Source organism: Astatotilapia calliptera, chromosome 6, assembly GCF_964374335.1.
Source record: "Astatotilapia calliptera chromosome 6, fAstCal68.1, whole genome shotgun sequence".
NCBI lineage: Eukaryota > Metazoa > Chordata > Actinopteri > Cichliformes > Cichlidae > Astatotilapia > Astatotilapia calliptera.
Genome location: NC_137427.1, coordinates 1845001 through 1867465, shown reverse-complemented (window position 1 = coordinate 1867465; position 22465 = coordinate 1845001). Strand labels below are relative to the sequence as shown.

At 43.7% G+C, this 22465-nt stretch overlaps 1 protein-coding gene across 2 annotated transcripts in view; it reads right to left on the bottom strand.

The window, feature by feature from the left end:
* Nucleotides 1–6638: 6638 nt before the first annotated feature.
* LOC113023553 (uncharacterized) overlaps nt 6639–22465 on the bottom strand; it is a 36297-nt gene continuing 20470 nt past the window's right edge. The window contains exons 1-5 of one of the 2 annotated variants that reach the window (XM_026169638.2): nt 14916–15001; nt 11227–11544; nt 10653–10709; nt 10278–10397; nt 6639–8207 (exon numbers count right to left, since the gene is read on the bottom strand). In XM_026169638.2, the coding sequence (XP_026025423.2) occupies nt 8116–8207; nt 10278–10397; nt 10653–10709; nt 11227–11544; nt 14916–14973 (645 nt within the window). In that variant the 5' untranslated portion in view covers nt 14974–15001 and the 3' untranslated portion in view covers nt 6639–8115. Of the gene's footprint in view, nt 8208–10277; nt 10398–10652; nt 10710–11226; nt 11545–14915; nt 15002–22465 lie in introns of those variants that run through there. The other variant, XR_013909395.1, reaches the window with a different exon arrangement.

The following is a 22465-nucleotide window of genomic DNA, read 5'->3' as shown; positions in this document are numbered from 1 at the left end:
GGAAAAGATCACGGGAAAGAAAGGGGAAGGGAGCTAGAAGAGTCAGAGCAGCTTTAGGTTCTTCCTGAACAAGTTAGCAGTGTTGAAGGACCCGTGGGTTTCTGAAAAGACTGCAGTAATTAAGAGGATGTGATGGTTTCTAAATATAAAACTCTCTCCTCAGTCAGGCCACACCAACCCAGCCAAAACAAATAAATTACTGTGTGAAAACTACCACATATGTAAAAACACAGAGTTACATGTAAAGCTATGAACAGATGTCGTCACACACTCGTGCTAACACGTTAGCACCTGTGTTCAGAGACAGTGTCCTCTCCGATATGTTATCACTGTGTAAACAGACTGTTGAGAAAAGGACTGTTGGTGGTTCAGTTGTGAACATTTAATTGTTCGTAGAGCACACAGTGACCGAGGAGACACCAGAGAGCAAAACATCCAAAATATGCAGCTGAATGAATCATACGGTGGTTTGTTAGCATGTTTCCTCTTTATGATGAGAAATGAACAATAACTAAACAAACAGCTGAATACATTCCTCCGTCTGATCTCTCTGCTCTGCTGCAAAATCATCTTCTACAGAGACTCCAGCGTCGTTGTTGATCAGTGTTTCACATTAGAAATGAAGAACCGAGGTTGTAAAGAGATTCCTGTGAGACCTTTGAGTTACTGTGTCCCTGCTGTCAGCTGTTAGACATCCAGACGGTCCAAAAACAGACCTGGATTTAACTCTGTGTGAAAGTTTACAGGCTTCAGTTTAAAAAAGCATCATGAAGAAGAGTTACTCACACAGCACAGCACACACGAACACACAGCAGCACCAACGACACTGACCTGAGGCATCACATTTAAGGTACACCCCACCCTGCCCTCACTTGTCTCTGGGGAGGGGCATGTTTGTCCGTCTGTGGAAGTCTTTTACTGAGGACTCCACACCATCACTGCTACATCAGCTTCCTGTCAGCGACTGGTTTGATGAAAGGTGCTGTTGTTGCATCTCAGCAGTTTATCGGGGACATTCCTCTGGTCCCAGTGGTCCCAGTGGTCCCAGTGGCTCACTTGACATGATTGTTATGCTTCACATCACAGTTTGCTATGTTTAATGACTCGGACAGATTATAAGAGTCCCATTGTTTGTTTAAGTCACGGTCCTGTTAGAGCATAGGTGTCAAACTCTGGCCCGCGGGCCAAATTTGGCCCGCAGCCTAATTACATTTGGCCCATGAAGCCATACCAAATTACTATCAGAGCTGGCCTACTGGTATTATACAGCTAATATATATGTTGTTTAGTGTTAAGCTTTGCTTGTTCCATATTCAGTTTTTCAGCAAAACGTGTTTGAGTCCATAAGAAAAGATTCATTCTTATATCTGGAGGAATAAATATGTTTCAATAAATATTAACGTTAGCCCGCGACTTTGTTCCAGTTTTGAATTTTGCCCCACTGTGTATTTGAGTTTGACACCCCTGTGTTAGAGAGTCTGCATTTCTCTGTGTGAGCTGAATTTTAGCTGGAAATGTTTCTGCCTTTACTACAAAAGCAGCAGCAGGGCATGCTGGGAAATATACTACTGCTACTTCTGCTCCTTTCTGTCGTTTGTCCAAAAACCCACGAACCTCTTGAAATAAACTATGTACAATATTTTGAACATACAATACCAAACACACCCAGAAGAAAAATCTTCTCCAGTAAAACCTGCCTGACTACATAACAGCGCCGCCCTGCTCACCGATCCACTCATCTGTTATAATAACACACTTACTCAGGCTTATCTGATGGCTGTGATTATGCACTCCTATTGTGTCAATTTATATTAATATTTACACAGAAATGTTTATTTTACATATACTGTAAATATCACACACACACACACACACACACACACACACACACACACACACACACACACACACACACACGCTGTAGACGCCGACACTTGAAACCTGAATAGTGACCAAGAGCATGTGAGAGCACACAGAGCTGCACTGAATGAGTCGCATTCACCTGCTTGTCAAACTGTTCATAAGAACGTGAGCTTGTTTAACCACGAGTGATGAAAAGAGCAGCTCTGTGTCATCAAACACATTTCACCTTTAAGGAGTTTCACCGGCTGTTAACTGTGCTGATGATCTCCAGGAGAAATGTGATGAAGAGTGTGTGTGTGTGTGTGTGTGTGTGTGTGTGTGTGTGTGTGTGTGTGTGTGACCTGATCAGGCAAACATGGCTGCACACTCAGGAGGGGGGCAGGCGGTGGCTGTGGTGTAATAGTTCAGAGTTTATTAAAAGTATAAACTCTATTAAAACTCAGAGGATCAGAAGCATAAACTCTTTCATTTGCTTTTGTTTCTTTAGAATTTATTATTTAAACTCTGAAACGTCTCAGTCACACGGTCTGGTTACGTGGCGTCTGCCGTGATTTACAGTCTAAACACCGGACTGTGATGGAGTCTCACTGCTGAACTGCTGCAGTGTTGCTCTGACAGTCTGAAATACCCCGAGCATGTTTTGCATAACACAGAGATTCATGCACTTATTCCTGAACAGCAGCAGGAACAAGAAACCACCTGGAGACAAACAAAGTATTTGCACTGTTCAGATAAACAATCAGGCACAAAAGAAAGTGTGCTGTGACTCAGACATGCAGCACACGCAGCACGCACAGTGTTACACAATCACAGCTGAACTTCCTGTCTGCAGTATTTGGGTAGGTGACCTTTTGCTTTTAGGCAGGTTAAAAGCTGGAAATGACCCTGAGGATTTCCTACCTGCTGCACATGTTTGACATATCCAGATATTCACAGTGAGTCACCACATAGCTGGACTGGCCATCGGGCATACCGGGCATTTGCCCGGTGGGCCGCTGGCGATTTTTTGTTTTTATGGGCCGATGGATTTTTATTTTTTTTTAGTAAGGGTATATATAATGAAAGGTGTTGGATTGGCCAATTGGTCATGATCGACTCTGGGCTGGACCAATTACAGCCGAGGAGGCTAGATGCACCCGCCCCCTTGTTTAGCAATCACGTGATTTTTCGCGCATTGCATGCCGGGAACTCGTGGCAAAACAATCCAAGTACCGCATCAAATGCAAGCATTTGCAGCACCGCAAAACGTTCATTCTCCCTTTCCAATACCTTCTTGTTTTTTCTTTTTTCTTTCTTGCATTTTTCTTTGCCGCACAAAAAAGGAATGTACAAAACAAAAGGAGAAGAATGCCGGTCCGTACAAAGACAGACTCGACGAAAAGACAAAGAAAAGATACGAGGAAAAAATCAAAGGAGTGAAAGGGTCAGACCCTTATGAGCGCACAGAGTGGACAAGAGACGTCAGTGTGCTGCCCAACTTTCACCACGCTCAGATTTATAATTATACGGTTCTTGGAGTGAGTGCATACACTCGTGAAGTTTAGTAACTTCAGGTCACTGCAACAAGCCCAGGTACAGTTTACCGACGGATGGGTGCAGGACCTTGAAATGCACGAAAGACCATCGTACGAACAAAGGTAAGTTTACCAGTCTCACAAATCGTCGTCATAAATACACATTCGTTAACCGTTTATTAATATAACCTTTGAGCTCAACGGTAATTAATTAGTAGTGGAAATAATTTCTGGTAGCATCACAGAAATGTAGCAGTGACAATAATATTGTAATGACCTGGCTGGGGTTGTTAGCCAGGTGCATTCTGGGTATTGTGTTGTCTGTGTTTTCTATCGCTCTGCTAGTTCCTATGTGTTTGATTCGCATGTTGTGTTAGTGTTATGTTAATGTAAGCCACAGTGAAGTTGATGTGTGTTCTGTGGAGTGGGTTGAATTGGCATGGTTGGCTGACACCGCGACTCTATGTGGTGGGAGCGTGATAGGGGTTTGGTGTCAGCAGCACGTTGTTGTAGAAAAACATGGTAAATAAACGATTGGTGTGAACCACTAAAGCCTCCTGCTGGATCATTTGGGGATTATCAGTCTGCTGCTGAGACGCTCGGGATCGTGCGGTGTATGAGCCGTGAGCGCTCTCCATTTGTTGCGAAGTTTAGCGATAGCTGCTAGAGCCCTGCTAGCCGTTTTAGCTAATGAGCAGTTTAGTCAGTTCAGCTCCACTAACCCACGGTCGTTACAATATTGTATGTTGTAATCGCACTGGACAATTAGTGATACAAAACAACTGTTTTACCCTGTGAATAAAAGTATATGGTTTTGTCAATGTACCATGGTAATAACAGAAGCGAAACACAATATTGTGTCAGGACAATTCACTATTTATGCACAATAAATAAAGGAGCATAGCGCGACAATTTCTGTTCAGCGCCAGACTTGCTTGTAACCTATATCACCAATTATGTTAAGAAAAATGACGTATTAATACTACAAAACTCCAGACCATCTGTCGGCTCTTACTTCGGAAACATGGCTTAAAAATGTCTCTTCAACGACGTAATCCGATTACAAAAAAACGATCTCTTTACCCGTCGGCTTCCCGTGGCTGTCATGCGACCAGCTATTGCAGTTAATAATACAACAGCTTCTTGGCATTTTTTGGGTTTCTTTTTATCGCTGTGTAACTGAGTTCAATTGAACGCCTGCGTGCGCTAGTACCTCTTGCCACAAGTTCCCAGAATCCTTTGCGGTTTTACCCCTGAATGACGTCACATTTTCAATCTTTATCCTGGTGGGCCGGTCTCTAGTCAAAATGCCCGGGCCGATTTTTTGTCCCAGTCCAGCCCTGAGTCACCATGAAGACTCACAGCTCACCGTGTTTGGAGAAGCTCCGTTATTTACACACAGCATGTCAGCGTGCTGCACACAGTAATCGTCTGAAGCTGACTCAGCCTTTATGATCCAGCAGCTTTCACTCTCAGGAAGCTTTTAAGACTTCCTAAGTCTTCCTCGTTTCCTCGTGCCAATCGGAAATCTACCCCAGATACAAGAAGCCGACAGAGAACAGAGAAAACAGCGTCACATCAACAATCATCATCGGGCACTTCTTCACAGACAAACTTGTAACGCGTGCTCAAAGCTGTCAGACAGGTGTTTGACTCTAACTGTTTCTCACTTTATACAGCCGTTAGGATCAGCACATATATCAGGTAAACACCAAAGGAATTTACACCTGGGTCTGCTTCAGCCAAGCTGTGCCTCTCGACGTCACTCAGTATGATGAGATTCAGGTAAAACAGGTCAGTGTGCTTATACCTGCACTGTAGTGTACGATAGGAATTCTTGCTGCACCCAGTTTACATGCAGTCGTGTAAATGTGAAGACTTAAAAAAGTCATCATCTCTGATTCATGTGTTACAACACACAAGCTGGTTAAAACACTTTTATCCACACTGACTGACCCACTGACGGAGGCTCAGTGTCGCAAAGAGGGAGCTGTGCTCTGCCCGTTGGTCAGCAGCTCGTGTGTGGCTCATTATCCAGCTGATAATCTCCTGTATCTGATATGAACTTGGCTCCTAATGACACATTTATCATCTACACTTTGTGTGACCTGATCAGATCGGTCACGGCTGCTCTGTAAACTCTGTTTATGAAAGTAAGCAGCTGATTGAAACCAGTGCTTTATAAACTGGAGCGGACATCATGGGGGATGTGACAGCTCCTCAGTCACGTCATTATGTGCACCGTGGGCTCAGCACCAGCCGGGCTCGCCGTCACACCCAGACTGAAGCCATTCATTGTTCCTGCAGCAGCGTGTGCGCCTCAGGTCACAACAGGCACAGAGCTGGTATGAAAAGCATGAAGATTACACACAAGTTAATATTTAAACAATCAGCTGCTGAAAGCAGTGTTTGGATTGATGCTGCCTGAAGCTAGTTTAATTGTACACATCGTATTTAAATGCTTAAGACCAGCAGTGAGACAGGAGACGACATGAAGCCATGGAGTGTGACCACAGCAAGAGAAATGAGTTACCATCAGTGTGTGAGATAAAACTGTAACCCGTCTCACAGCTGCAGTAAAACGTAACCAGAATCAGGTCTGGCAACAGAACTATGAAAGAGTTTGGACTTTCTTTTTACCAGGACTTTATAAAAGGAATTAGGATTTTCCTGCTTTGTGAGGGTAAACATGTCATTGCCAACCTGAGGAATATCAGGGAGGTGTCCAAAACCCCGCCCACGCTCAGTCTCACTGATCTCCAGAGAGACGCCCTCTTCAAACTTGTGAGCGAGTCACTCATCCATGAACTGGAGCCAAATGTTGGACACTTGTTCCTCACTATCATTCACACTTCATGCAAAGGTCCCTTCATAGAAATCAAACGTACACTCTTCTAACAGTCAGGAAGTTCTTTCCTGGTGATGGCTCATCTGTAAAAATGCTTCGTGTTTATAATGACAGTAGACTTTGTGTCCACAGCTGATACAGAGTGTAACTGTATGTATGTGACCACCAATCAGTGCACGGTTACATGTCCTGAATGTTGTCAGAGCAGAAGCCCTAATTACTCCTGGCGTCAAATTCGGTCAGGATTACAGATTACTGATTACATCTGCAGTCTGTGACAACAGTGAGCCCGCGGCTTCAAACCACAGACTGTATATAAAAGATCAACAACATGACAGCTGACAAACTGCCAACAGAAATCCTGATGTTCAAGGATCAACTTGATCAAACAAAACAAATGAAGTAAAAGTGAATTGATTCTAATCACAGTCTTTATTTCAATGGATGCAAATGTAAGTTTATAACCAGAATTTTATCCACCAGCCGTACAAACACATGAAATTCTCAGTAAATCAGCATCATTCAGTCTCACTGTGGTTTTTACAACAACATCAAAGAAAAGGAAAAACTGCCAAAGATCAATCATGTAAAGTCTGTCACACACACTGGAAATGTCTTTTATTGCAATATTATTACAACAGTAAACACCAAAGAGCCCGGTCTGTCAGAGCTTTTCAAGTTTCCTCAAAATCAGTTTTGGTTTGTTTGGAAAGATGTCATTCCTGTTTGGTTTAAACCAGGAATATCCATATGGTTTGACATCCAGGGCCACTTACAGCCCACGTTGATCTTAAGTGAGCGAGACGAGTGAAGCTAACTACACATTTAATCCCTGAGATATTTTAACATGACAGAAGAAGAAGAAGTGCCAGTACAGGAGAACATCTCAGCGTTTCTACAAGATTAATGCGTAAAATTACAGGAATATTCTCACCGCTCGTACTGCCAGATATGATTGAAGGAAACAGTAAAAAACAGGAACGTTTATGTTACTGAATTATTTATCTGTTACTATCTATTCAGAAACTACACTTAAACGCCCCAAAATTTGTGCCCTCGTTCACATTTTCCAAACCCCTCAGGTGGTCCGGATTGGAGTCTTTGCTGAGTCGCTTCTGGACCCTTGGCCTTATGTTTGACACCCCTGCTTTAGACAGGGGTGACTACTTGACTACAGCTAGCGTTCTCAGAAACCAAACAATCGAGCATCAGCAGCAAAAAACCTTTTCCCTTCTTTTTTTAAAAACGTTGTCCCATTAGTAAAATTTAAAAACCCATCACTGAGTGTACACACGTCCTCTGTATACTAACTTCATTAACATTTTATTGCTGATATGACAGGAAACAGTACAGGTTAGTTGTACAGTGAGCACCGCAGCATCTCTGCAGCAGGAAGTCCATGTGTTGTGCGCTCTCATGTTTTTGTCTGGGTAGGCAGCAGATCTCAATCCTCCTGTTACTACAGCGCACTCACTGATGACGCCCACAGAGATGTGGTTACAGTCGCTCCAAGACAACAACAGTAACAGACTAAACTAATTAAATAATATGATATATTATAAAGTTTACTTAACAGGGGTTGAAAACACAAGGGGGAACTAATAAGCAAATGAACATAGGAAACCTAATGAGCTTAAACATACTATAAACATCGAAATGAACTAAAACTGAAAACACTGGGTCATAAGACCCAGGATCGTGACACATTATGTGTCTGATCTTTAAAAACCTACAACTCTCTCCATGGATGTTACAGGTTCACAGTGTAGCAGCTGCTCTTTGGATCTTAAAGACACAGATACTAAAAACAAAGGCCATGTTTAGTGCTCGCTGTCAGGTCCGCAGCATTAAACATGACCTTTGTAACGCTGGACGTCTGTGGGAGGTCCGTTACACAGCTGTATCCTGTGTTACATTCTCCTGTCCGGAGGGTCCTCCAGGATCTTCTCGATCACACTCTGCGTACCGAACCCGAAACCTTTCTGTGAACAAAAGAAAACACGAAATACGACTGATGACAGTGGATCACGTGTTAAAGACGTCATGGCATCTCTCTGAAAGAAAAAGAGCACACTGTTAAAAAAAACATCCTAAAACAACGGTAATATTCTGGCAGCTGGGGCGCCAAAATACGACCGTGAAATAACAGAAAATAACTGTCCCATAAAAATACGGTTATTTTCAGTAATGAAAATAGAGTTCGTTGCGCTAATTTGACAGGATTCTGCCTTTTCCAAGTGCTTTTAGACATTAAATTAGGAACATTTTTACGCGATCAAACAATGAAATTACCTATAAACAAGGTCACTGAATGTGGAAATATGAATCATAATACGTAAATGTACAGAAATATACAGTTAACAGTTGGTTTGAATAACAATTGATTGCATGCCCTGGGACAGACTGACAGAGGCGAGGCTGCCATATCGCACCATCGGCCATCACTAGTAGGCGGTAGGTGAAGAGTCTTAACCACGGACACAACGACGGAGAGTGTCCGAGCCGGGGCGCGAACCGGCAATCTTCTGATCACAAGGCGACCTGCCAACTCTTGAGCCACGAACGACCTAACTAGCAGCGATAATAATACTTATGTGATGTAACACAAGCTTATAGGGATCATGTTATATACTTTTCCATAGCATTACATTTGAATTCAACAGTTCAATCTTTCAAATAACGGACAGATATTTGTGAGATCATGATACATTTGTGAATGTATTTTAACAATCTAAATATGCATATGTACAGACAGATACATTTGATAATCATGACAATTATGTTGTATTACATTACAGTGATTTAACGTTAATTTACATTCAAAATGTGAAGTCAAAGTCTATTTACGTAACTTTAATGATATTCTAGAAGAACAGAACATTACTGTGAAATGCAGTAAAATACCTTCATATTAGGGTTTTTTTCCTACGGTCGCAGCCATACCCGCGACCTTGTTGTTGTTAGTTCACATTCATTGGCTTTCCTACGGTCGCAGCCATACCCGCGACCTTGTTGTTGTTAGTTCACATTCATTGGCCGATGCTTAGCGCCATGTTATTTATATTACTTGCAATTCCTACCTCTACATTTCTTTTTCAAAATATACAATTAGCACAGCGTGTCCGTGCAATGTTTTACATTGTGGCATGCAGAGAAATCTTAACAACGAAGCTCACAGAGAGAGATTGAGCTTGTTATTTAACCCCAAGCTGGTAGGGAGAGCTCTTTATTAAAAAACTTGCTGGTGCTACAATATGCCTCAAGGCTCAACAACAGCACAACAGAAGTCACTCATGGTACAGCACTCTCTCTACGAAACAACAACTGTCAGTGACGCTGCACCACGGCGTAAACACAACATTCAAGATAACAGTTAAAAGTAACGTAACCATAAACAATAAAACGAGAACATCTATACAGCAGCACATGTCCCAAGGCATGATGGGAGACATTTCTGGACGCATTTTTACGATCTAAATATGCATATGTACAACAAAATATATTTAACAAACAAGTAAATTGTGTTTTATTACTATGTAAATGTAATGATATTCTAGAAAAACAGTACACATCTGTAAACTACACAGTAAAATACTTTGACATTACTATTTTTTGGAACAGTGCAGCTCTGCAGATGCAACAACACTGAACATCTCACTGAGGTTTAGTGGAGCTCTTTCTACAGATCCAGACTGAAAACAACGGACACAAGAGATGCTGACTGTGACTCCTAATGTCTCTCAGTGTGGAAGACACTTCATTAAGTTCATATTAACAACCAGCTGCAGCTGATGCCTGCAGGCTGCTGACCACAGCGTGTGATGGTATTTGTTGTAATATCTGGATAAAAGCTAGAAATGATCAAACCTTCAAAGGATTTTGAAATCTGACTTCCTGGTTTTGCTTTCAGTGACACAGACTGAGAATCTGTCAGCTCATCGTGTCTCATAGTGAGAAAGTTCATTCATCACAGGTGAAGGTAACCCCACAGGAAACTAACCCCACAGGAAACTAACCCTAACCCACACTCTTACTTTTACGCTCAAACTGACCTTTGATTTGCTCACGATATTTCCACACAGCACAGCCGAGAAGAACGGCCAACCCACTCAGTACAGCAACACCAACGATCCAGAGTATCCAGTTCTTTGGAGGCGTAGTTGGTTTTGGACCTGGAACAGACGAAAAGGGGACAACAAGTAGTTTCACTAAAATCAGTGATGTTTATTTCAATGATGAAATTCATGTGAAATATTAGAACTAAAAACATAATTAGGAAATCCAAGTACATCACGAAAAATAGACACTGTGAATTAAGAAAGGCGCTCGTCTCTGCCAGAGCAATATAAAAATTGTCCATGTCTGCAGTAATAAATGCTGATGTTTCCATACTGATATATGGAAACGAGCCCTCGCTGAAAACTCACCAGCGGTGCTGTGATCAGCTGACGTTTGTGTCGGTGTTGCAGAATAACTGGACGGTTCTGGGGAAACCGGAGGAGTTCATTTAGAGCAAACTCAAATATCTCAGATCAAACAATAACCTCAGCAGCTGAAACAGTCAGCGAGCTGAGGTGTGACGGTGGTGGGAAATCACACTCTGAACATGTGCACAAATGAATGTGTGAAACAAGAATCTGTTAAACAGCCGCCCGCCTCATGAGCTCACGTGTGTAATTAAATTGATTTTGGCCGTGTTTAAATTTTGCTGTGTGCATGATATAATATTATCACTCATGACAGTATTAAAGTAAAAGCTTATAAAGTTTATATGAAACTCCATTTCCCATCAGCCTCTGACTGTCACAGAGTCACTGTCACATCTGATAATGAGTTAATGATGCTGATGCTTTTATTGTGAAGGATGCTGAAAGGCTTGTTAATGTGACTTCATGATGTGACGTTTCTATAATAAGAAGAAATAATGGTAAATAATGTGATGCTAACTAAAGTGAGTATGTCCCCAGTGTGTTTGTGTTGCGTGACTATTTTACTACTGACCCACAACAGTCACAATAAATTTTTGAGTTTTCACGATCCCCTCGGTCTCATTGAAGAGCTGCCTCTGATAAAGTCCGCTGTCATTAGCAGTGAGGGACCGAATGATGAGTGAGCCGGTCTGTTCATCCAGCTGGTGCTTGTCTGTTGCATTTTTTCTCCATTCTCCAGCATCATAGTGGATTAAGACGGTAGTGGTTCCCCCTTGAACATGAGACCAGATGATCTCATATTCACCGATCAGCTGAGTATCTGGAGTGTCGAGTTTCAGGGTCTCCCCAAAGCTCCCAGTCAGTGATTCATCAGATCGAACAGCTGCCCCTGAGAGAGACAGAGCAGGGCAACGGGAATCAAACCTTTGTTCTTTTGTCCTTATTTGATCTGAATTGTTTTAGAAGCAACACGTTTCACTTTTCACGTTGTCACATTTTTCCTGCCATTAAAGAACAATTCATCCATGCTAATGCTAGAAGGGGAGCGATAACTGTGATATCTCAGCTGTGATATTTGAAACCATATTACTGTGAGCTTTAAGTAGAATCTTTGGCAGGCCGGGTCTCCATCAGGCCAACATGTCTCTGCCTGCAGTTGAGTTTGATGAAAATCATTTGTAAATTATTTTTGTCTGTTAAAGACTCATTAAAGTTTACCTAGTTTCACCAACAGACATCAGGCATTTATAATTATATACTGATATGAGAAGCAATGATACAATAAGTAATAAAAACAGATCACACATCTTCTACATGAAGCTTTCTTTCATCTCATCCAGAAACTGATGGTTTTTAAAGAAAAAGAAGACACACACACACACACACACACACACACACACACACACACACACACACACACACACACACACACACACACACACACACACACACACACACACACACACACACACACACACACACACACACACACACACACACACACACACACACACACACACACACACACACACACACACACACACACACACACACACACACACACACACACACACACACACACACACACACACACACACACACACACACACACACACACACACACACACACACACACACACACACACACACACACACACACACACACACACACACACACACACACACACACACACACACACACACACACACACACACACACACACACACACACACACACACACACACACACACACACACACACACACACACACACACACACACACACACACACACACACACACACACACACACACACACACACACACACACACACACACACACACACACACACACACACACACACACACACACACACACACACACACACACACACACACACACACACACACACACACACACACACACACACACACACACACACACACACACACACACACACACACACACACACACACACACACACACACACACACACACACACACACACACACACACACACGGTTGCATCATTATAAACACATCCTTTAAAGTTCAGCCTGCTGAGGCTTCGACACCAAACATGCAGGCATGGTGAGCACGCTGGAGGAGATAACTCCAGGTAGTGTGGGAGCTTGTTCTGTGAGAACATCTCCACCTCCATCAAGGTCACAAACACCAGAACAGCAGCGTACTGCACCGGTGTCCAGAGCTCCCACGGAAATTTAAGTCAGCACATCCTGGCTCCACAGACGTGCTAAGGGCCAGTGGCGGTGCTAGCCTGTTTGGCGCTCTGGGCGAACACTCCCTCTGGTGCTTGGATTTACAACATTATGAATGAAATGCCCCTTTGCTGGGAGTAAGGGCGCCCTCCGTTCGCGAGGTGCACCTGCTGCTTGCAGCACAGGGAGGAGAGGGCGGGGTGGGGGGGGATTCTCTGACCGGCTGGAGCAGCGTCTAATAACCAACTCGCAAAATAAAACAAAATAAAATCAAACCAACAAACACGAAAACACCAGACATCATGATACAGACTTATAATCTGCACTGATGTTTTTTAGAAATTCTATAAAGTGAGCGCGAGAGCCCTCAGTGCGCCTGCGCACTGCTGAAGTCAAAGTAAACTTTATTGTCATCTCCGCTACAGACAGTCCAGCATATAGAGAGACGAGACGACGAGGCTGCAGTTACAGCGGTGCAAGTAAACAAACAATAAATATAAGAAGAGTAAGAAAGTAAATCTACACTTTAGGACTCGGAGTAAAGGATCAATAACAATTTAAAATTTACAGTTTGATGATTTAAAGTCTCACACAAGCCGTCAAAAAGACATTTCATTCATAATGTTGTAAATCCAAGCCCATCATGTATTCATGATCTGAATCCTGGGTTGTGTGAAATCCCAGAAATGCACCTCAGACAAAGTGAATCTGTGAACTAAGGTGTAGGTGTGTTAGGTTATGTTGTGCTGATCCTTGTGTTGGGGGATTTGTGTTCATACTGGAGTGAAAAATTAAAACCAATGGAAGATGGACACAAAAAGTTCAAAGCCATCTGGTGCTCAGTTTAGAAAAAATAGAAAAGAAGAGGAAGAGAAACGAGAGTGTGTTTGTGTGTTTCTCTGGTGAAATTCAGTGTGGTTCCGACAACAGTTTTATGTTCATGTACAATCCTTAATATGGTGTGTGTGTGTGTGTGTGTGTGTGTGTGTGTGGGGGGGGGGGGGGGGGGGGGGGGGTGTGCAGAGAGTGTTCGCCCGGGGCGCCAAACAGGCTAGGACCGCTACTGGGTGCCTAAGCCATTCCCAATATGCGCTGGCGTGACGTCGGCAGCATGAGGGCGGGCACCATTTTTTTCCCCCGATGCCCGTGATGCCGCCCTGGGCAACATGTCGCCCGTATCAAAAACCGCTACTGCTAAGGGCAGGTAGAGAGAAGGACTCAGAACACCGAAGCCCAAGCAGGGTACCGGGCGGCACGACCCAGCCGCAACGGCCCAGCCCCAAACGAGCGAGACAGCAGACCCCAAACGGCACCCACCCGATCCCCACACTCCCTGACCCTCACCAGTTTTTCAAGTATCTTTATAACTGTGATATTGTACCTACATTTTTACCAATCCGGTTCTTTTTGGCCTCTTAAAATATGGGTACAGAACTACTGTAACATTCCTCTGGGCCAAATCTGTCTTAGAGAGACATTTATAAAGTCAGCGACAATTTTAACTGGAGTTTTAACTAAACAAAGTCAAAAACTGATAGCGGCTTCACTCGTGCGCGATTCACTTGCCGTTTGGACGCACAGGTGTGAACGTCTCCTGCCGTGACAGCAGCTGGGGGAGGACTATCCTCCACCCGTGAGCGCTTTGGCACGGGTGAGGTGCACCGTGCCAAAGCACCGCTGCCTGTTGAGAGTAAGAGCGATCCGCGCTTTCACGTCAAAAAGTCGACATAAGTCTCCAATAACACCGGAAAAGTCGCCAGATTTGTCGCTAGTCGCTTTTTAGAAAAAAGAAGTCGCTAAGAGGGTCTGAAAACTGGCTAAATAGCGACAAAGTCGCTAAGTTGGCAACACTGCTGACTGGATCTCATTCACCGGTCACCGGCACTCCCGCCCCTCCAGGAGCGACACACACCTTGCTGTCATCTGCACTAATATCCAAAATGTAATAACCTCTACGTCACCTGTTTGCTGTGCGAAAGTTTGACAAACACAGATTTGTATTTAAAAAGGCAAACGATGATGAAAAAGGAGAATTACTCACACAGAGGGACAAACACGAGGAAGAAGAAGCGGCGGTGCATTGAAGGAGAGCAGCTCATTCCGCAGCAGCAGCAGCAGAATGCGAGTGTGTGAGACCTGCGGCTATTTATAAACAAGACCCGCCCTCAGACCCGCCCACAGAAGTACCGCTCGCTTTTGACTCGACCACGCCTTCAAGACATGTGAGGACCAGAGGAAAAGTTTACACACTTTCAGTTAACAAGTGATTGAATCTGAATGCAGTTTAATGATAATAATGCCGGTGACACGTTTGTTCACCACATTGTGGGACTATCAGGACTATCTGTGAAGGTCAACCATACTGCACTACAGAGGAAAATAAAAGAGAAACTCTCAGCCGGCAGACAGTTGTTATGACCCAGTGATGTGTTTGTTGGTGTTGTGCCTCCCACCGGAGGATGGCTGGCGGTATTTTCCCTTTTTTCTCTCCTAGGAGGTGGACACCTGGGCGTGGCTGCTAGGTATCTGGGTGGAGTCTCTACATATCTTCGGACTGGATAATTGATGGACCACCTCCAGTACTTAACGTCCGGATGACAGTCACCTGGGAGTGCTTTTTGGAACCCCGTTGACTCGGTCACGGAGTTGTGTGTTGTGTCATTGTAGTGCAGGCTGGAGTATTCACGTGTACCTCTAGCCTTGCCATGTAAATAATTGTAAATAAGTTAACAAGTGGCGGTCACCTTTTGTTCCTTTGCTGTATAACTTTCACTGTCGCAGCCTAGTAGCCGTGAGAAGCCGTTTTCTTTTGTGTGGATGGTGGCATCGATTACATGTATTAACCTGTCTCACAGTATTGTGTGAGCTCACTGTGTGAATGATCAGAGTCAGCAACAGTCAGTTTACTGTCCACACATTCACAATTAGTGGCTATAAAACACAAATGAATCTAAACATGCTGAAGCGGTTTGAAGTTTTCAGTTTGTGGCTGTAATTTGTCCTGATGTTCTCCAGCCTGCAGCTCTCACACTGCTGAAGCACAGAGACGCATGTCCGACTGATCCGGTCAAGACTGGTGTATACTCAGAGGATTTCCTCTCACTTAGATCCAGGCCTCAGTGTCCGCGGGACGTTTACAGCCCTGATTCTAGAAACACTTTTAATCATTAATGATGAGGCCTCGTTTAAACCTCGCCTGTTTAAACGCTACAGGTCTGACACTTTAGTTTGTGGGCAGATCAAAGTGAAATTAATCGAACTGGTTTTATATTCTCAGTGACCAACAGCTGATTGATGATGTGAGACAGGACAGAAGCAGCAGGAGGAGCTCTGAGGTGTTCAGAGACAGACTGTCTGCTCACATCCAGATAATCAGGCGGCGTTTCATCACACAGATGGACATTGACTCAAAACATACGGCCAAAGCGACCCAGGAGTTTATTAAAGCAAAGGAGAGGAATATTCTTGATGCAGAGTCACCTGATCGTATCACAGTTGAGCATTTCACTTGTTGAAGACTAAACTTTGGACAGAGTCCCACAAACAAACAGCGACTGAGAGCTGCTGCAGTACAGATCCAACATGAGAAAAAGTGCACACTCTGAAACACAAAGCTGTTTTAAGAAACAGAGGAAGAGCGCAGCGGAGCAGCACTCATGTATGAATTTGCTTTCTTGGAGGAGGAAGCACTTTCTCTCTGCACTGACTGTTGTGTGTCTGTGAGCAGCTGCAGGAACAAAGACGATGGAGCCAGTTTGAAGTCTGACTGTAGGGTTAGGGTTTGCTCCACCCGACTGAAATATTATACTTCATACTTTATGTACTTTATGTATACTTTATTGAGCCTCGTCAGTAAATTCACTCAGTGAAGCAGTGGGCAGCCATTGGGGGGGGAGCAGTGTGTAGGGACGGTACCTTGCTCAGGGGTACCTCAGGGTAGCCGTTCAGTGCATTCGTACCCCCAACCTTCCGATCATGGGGCCGCCACTCTACGCACTGAGCTATCCCTGCAGCGACAGTGTAAAAAGTCCAAAATCTAAGCACGCACTCAAAGTATCAGTCACACAGTTATTTGTTTTTTTAACTTGAATATGAAACATTATTTTAATACAGATTAACGTTGCTGCTTTAACTGCACTCTGCCTGGTGTAAAAATCCCCTGAGTGGAGGCACCGTCTCAGTGACTCATCCTCCGAGCAGCAGCAGCTCTGGGACCAGTTTGCAGATGTAATATTAGACTTGCATGTTTGCACTGTAATATAACAGCGAGCACAAAGTCCTGCTGCAGTTAATTCAAACTTCCTAGAAAATACAAATGAGACAAATCCTGATCTGATTTCCAAACATGGTTAAAAGTTTGAATAAGATAAACTAAAAAAAGCAGTAATTACTGAAATAAAATGTTAATGTAAGTAGTAAATACATCCCAGTACTGCAGTTTATGATTTCAGTAGTTTCAATAGACAGTGAAAATTTCAAAATAAAAGTGAGAAAGGAAACAAAACGCAGAAGCACGTTTCAGAAATGCTGTGGACGAAGTTAAAGGTGTCCTCAGAGCGCACCACAATCATGTGACACAATGACATGCTTGGTCTGTCCAATATCACCCAGGCGTGTACGTGAACTGAAACCAGAGCTGACTGAAGATGAAAGTTTCCTGTTTCATAATGTTGTTCGTCGACTTGAATTCCAGTCTGTGGTTTTCTTTTGTGCCGGCACGCTCTCTGTTTGACAGATGAGCTGATAGAGTAAACAGTTTTATTTCAATATGTTCACTTTCTATCAGGAAACGATGTCTGTGCTTCCATTAGCCCAGCTTCAGGCCTCGAGGCCCGGTGTCCTGCAGGTTTTTCTCACCCTGGGTCAACACACCTGAATCACATGATTAGTTCATTATCAGGCCTCTGGAGAACTTCAAGACATGTCGAGGAGGTCATTTATCCATTTAAATCAGCTGTGTTGGATCAAGGACACATCTAAACCTGCAGGACACCGGCCCTCGAGGCCTGGAGCTCCCCAAACCTGCTTCAGGCTGTGTGGCTCTGACCTTGCAGTAACAGCAGCTCGTGGTCCTTTTTTAACAGAAAACATGAAGTTGCTGTCTGTCATATAGAATAGAATAGCTCTTTATAGTCACTGTTACAAGAACAATGAAAGGCAGTTTGGCATCTCTCCATGTTGGATGTTGGTTGCATTAAAATATAAATACAAATACGTTATAAATAAGGTGTAATGTCCATGAGTTTTGGCAGCGCACTTATCCTCCAATCAGGGTGGAGGAAGGGCATGTTTGACAGCCTGTGGGTAAAAACTTCTATTGAGTCTGTTTGTCTTCGACCTGATGGACCTGCAGATTTTATAATGGTGTTACTGGTGTGGATTAAGGAACAGTCATGGGTGAAAAGTGAGTATAAGAGGACTGAGCTGTTCAAAACATTTGGTAATTATGGGTATTATGGACGATAGTCATTCAAGCAGCTCACTTTGGCACTGGAACGATGGTGGCTGACTTAAAGAAGGATGGTTCTACAGACTGTAGCAGTGAAAACCTCTGCTGGTTGGTCTGCACATGCTTTAAGCACTCTACCGGCTACATCGCCAGGTCCAGCTGCTTTCCTCGCGTTGACTCTGCACAGTGTGGCTCCAACCTGATGCTGCTCCAGCTGGATGGGGTCGTCGTCCCTCTTTGTAACGGCAGGATGGGTGTCCCTGTTTTCTTGGTCAAAGCAGGTAAAGAAATGGTTTAGGGTGTCAGATGATGTCTGGGAGGTTTGTGTGCGACTGTTTTGTAGCCAGTGAGTGTCTTGATCCCCTGCCACATGTTTCTGGAGTTGTTTGTGTTAGAGTGTTCCTCGATACGCTGTTTATATTTGCACTTGGCATGTTTTATGCCTTTAAGCAGAGATTGGTGTGCCTCTTTGCAGACTTGTTGGTCTCCTGATTTCAAGGCGCTGTCACGTGCTCTTAGTAGGGCTCTCACCTCACTGTTGAGCCATGGCTTCTGGTTTGGGATATAAAAACCAAATAGAAAACACAGCCAGCAGCCACAAACCTGACTCCAAACTCCTGGAGATTTTCTCTCCACTCACTCACCTACTGCTAAACTGAGCCACTGAGAGAATCTAGCTGCTGCTTATCAACCTGAGAAGGATTAAAAGGCCAAAACACTGAGAGGTCCAAATTCACGACTGACCTGATTATCCCGTCTGCACTGTGACAGGAACTGTGGAAGTCTGCGGCGTGCATTTAAAGTGCCGTGCAGACAACCAGCTCTCACTGGGAGGTCGGCCACAATCCTCAACTCATTCAACAAGCCACTGTGGAAATATGCACAGTGGGTCACTGAGGCAGGAAACACTCGGGTATCACGGTTTCCTCGGACGAGTGATGCAACACAAAAAAGAAAAACTGTTTCATTACGCAGATGTTAAAGTGCACAAAGTGGTGTTTGATGTTTCTGATGAACAGCCCTTAGTCCCTCTGAGCCTGGAAGAGTTTTCTCAGGGTAAACCAGATTAATACCACCTCATGTGTTTTAACACAAACTAGACCAAACTGTAAAACTCACCATGACGCCATGACATGTGACACCAAAGGGAAAGTGAACCCTAAAGACAAACTCCGTTTCCCAAGAAAATGATCATTTTTGTCATCACAAAGGGAAAATTCACATGTGTGCATTGCTTTAACATGTGATGGGGGGTCAACAGTCACTCACATATATCAGCTAGCTAGTTTTAGCTAGCTGATATATGTGGCCTTTCTGTTTAGTTAGCATGTGCACTGGTTGCAGGTCACCATCCAGACCACAGCTGCACCAAGCTGGGATAACATTTATGAACAATTTTGACAGACATGCAGATTGAATATATATGAATGAAATTTGGTCCATGGGCCTTGAGTTTGAGGAAGTCGAGTCTGAATCAAAACGCCTAAAGAGGAAGTACTGTCAGTGAGGACATATTTTGCTGTTTCCCTCGCAGGGAGTCCATCCTTTACATGTTTGAGCACGTTCAGCAGTGCGAGAACAGGTTGAAAGGCTGGAGCCGAGGTTCAGGTGAGGCTTCGGGTCACCTGTCAGACAGACGTGCAACTGAAACCTCAGACTACATAATCCAAATTGCAAAGAATCAGAAATACAGATGATAAACTTAGCTCATCAAAACAGGACAAACCAAACGTTAAACCATTTCAAACCTGGGCTGTTACATATTTGTAAAGTTCATGCTACACACAGATCAGACGAGGGCTGGTTTAAGGTCTAAAGAAAGAAAACAAAACTGCAACATTAAAACCCCAAAGTAAACATCATATATAAAGAATGAAGTCAGAAGTGCGCTCTGAAACAAACCACCCGATGCTCCCACGCCCTTTTATCACATTAATTTTTGTTTGGAACTCAAAAGGCCGTGACCAGTCACATCCCCGTGTTTCTTAAACCACTCTGTAACTAAGTGTGTGTTTAAACACACCTGGTGACCCTCAGTGACATCAGTCCCTCCTCTTACCCCACCCACCCGTGATAGAAGGCTGCCCCTCATTTTAGAGACAAGAGAAACAAGGTACAGTCTTTCTCCAACGATGCTGTCCTGAACTTTAACCTTTAACGTGTTAACTGTGGCCTGTACACTCTAAGATGCAGTACTTGATCTTTTTTTTCTTTATGTGTTTTACAAAGCAGAGTCGCCTGGAAACTCCTCATTTCCCCCTCTGCCTGCTCAGCCCTGATCCTCTGGGAGTCTGGTGAGCAATTACCCTCCACGGAGTTTCCATTTCTCACTTTGTGAAAACTTTCTTCTTCCTCTCTGGTATGAAGTGTGTGTGTGTGTGTGCGTGTGTGTGTGTGTGTGTGTGTGTGTGTGTGTGCGCAGCCTGCTAAGTCTCTCTCATGGACAGTGCACTCTTTATGTTACGCTGTTTATATTTATCTGTTGTTTTCCTTCTATATAGTTACAGTTGAATGTGTGAATGTGTGTGTGGATGACTGGATGTGTGAAGTGCTTTTGGGTCCTTAAGGACTAGTAAAAGTGCGATACAAATACAGGCCATTTACCATATATATTTGGACACTGACACACATTTTTACCCGTTTACTGAAACATAGTCTGATTATAGTTATATAATGGACATGGACATAACGTGTAGACTCAGCTTTCATTTCAGGGTGTCCACACTAACTGCAGGCTTTAGGAGTGCCAGTGGTGCTGGGACACTAGTGTTTATTGATGATGTGAGACAGGACAGAAGCAGCAGGATGAGCTCTGAGGTGTTCAGAGACAGACTGTCTGCTCACATCCAGATAATCAGGCGGCGTTTCATAACACGGATGGACATTGACTCAAAACATACGGCCAAAGCAACCCAGCCTCAGGGACAGGTTTGTCAAACTGAAACACAAAGCTGTCTTAAACAACAGAGGAAGAGCGCAGCGGAGCAGCACTTATGTATGACTTCGCTTTTTGAAGGAGGAAGCACTTTCTCTCTGCACTGACTGTTGTGTGTCTGTGAGCAGCTGCAGGAACAAAGACGATGGAGCCAGTTTGAAGTCTGACTGTAGGGTTAGGGTTTGCTCCACGCGACTGAAATATTATACTTCATACTTTATGTACTTTATGTATACTTTATTGAGCCTCGTCAGTAAATTCACTCAGTGAAGCAGTGGGCAGCCATTGGGGGGGAGCAGTGTGTAGGGACGGTAACTTGCTCAGGGGTACCTCAGGGTAGCCGTTCAGTGCATTCGTACCCCCAACCTTCCGATCATGGGACCACCACTCTACGCACTGAGCTATCCCTGCAGCGACAGTGTAAAAAGTCCAAAATCTAAGCACGCACTCAAAGTATCAGTCACACAGTTATTTGTTTTTTTAACTTGAATATGAAACATTATTTTATTACAGATTAACGTTGCTGCTTTAACTGCACTCTGCCTGGTGTAAAAATCCCCTGAGTGGAGGCACCGTCTCAGTGACTCATCCTCCGAGCAGCATTCACAGAGGCAGTGTAAAAAGTCACGCAGATGTTAAAGTGCACAAACCGGTATTTCCTGATTTTGATTTATACCCCTTACTTCATCTTAACCTGGAAGGTTTTTTCAGGCTGAAGCTCAACAGGTCTTAAAATCAGGTTAAAACCACCAAGAAAATGTTCTGGTTTGTCATTATAAAGGGAAAATTCACATGTGTGCATTGCTTTAACATGTGACGGCTGGTCAACAGTCACTCACAGATATCAGCTAGCTAGTTTTAGCGATCAGCTAGCTAGTTTTAGCTAGCTGATCAGCTAGCTAGTTTTAGCGATCAGCTAGCTGATATGTGTGCTCTTGTGGTGGCCTCTCTGTTTATTTAGCATGTGCACTGGTTGCAGGTCACCATCCAGACCACAGCAACAGTATTCACAGTTTCTGTGGTTTTAAGAAAGAAACTACAAACCCACACATGTACTCAGTTAGTGGCAGGTGTCACTCTGACTGAAACAGATGAACCAGTGACGATGAGCCATCAGTCAGATATTCTTTATTCCTCGCCTACTTCTAGAAACCACAAACAAATTTGAGGTTCAAATCATTATGTGATATGTCAGCATTTAGTTAAA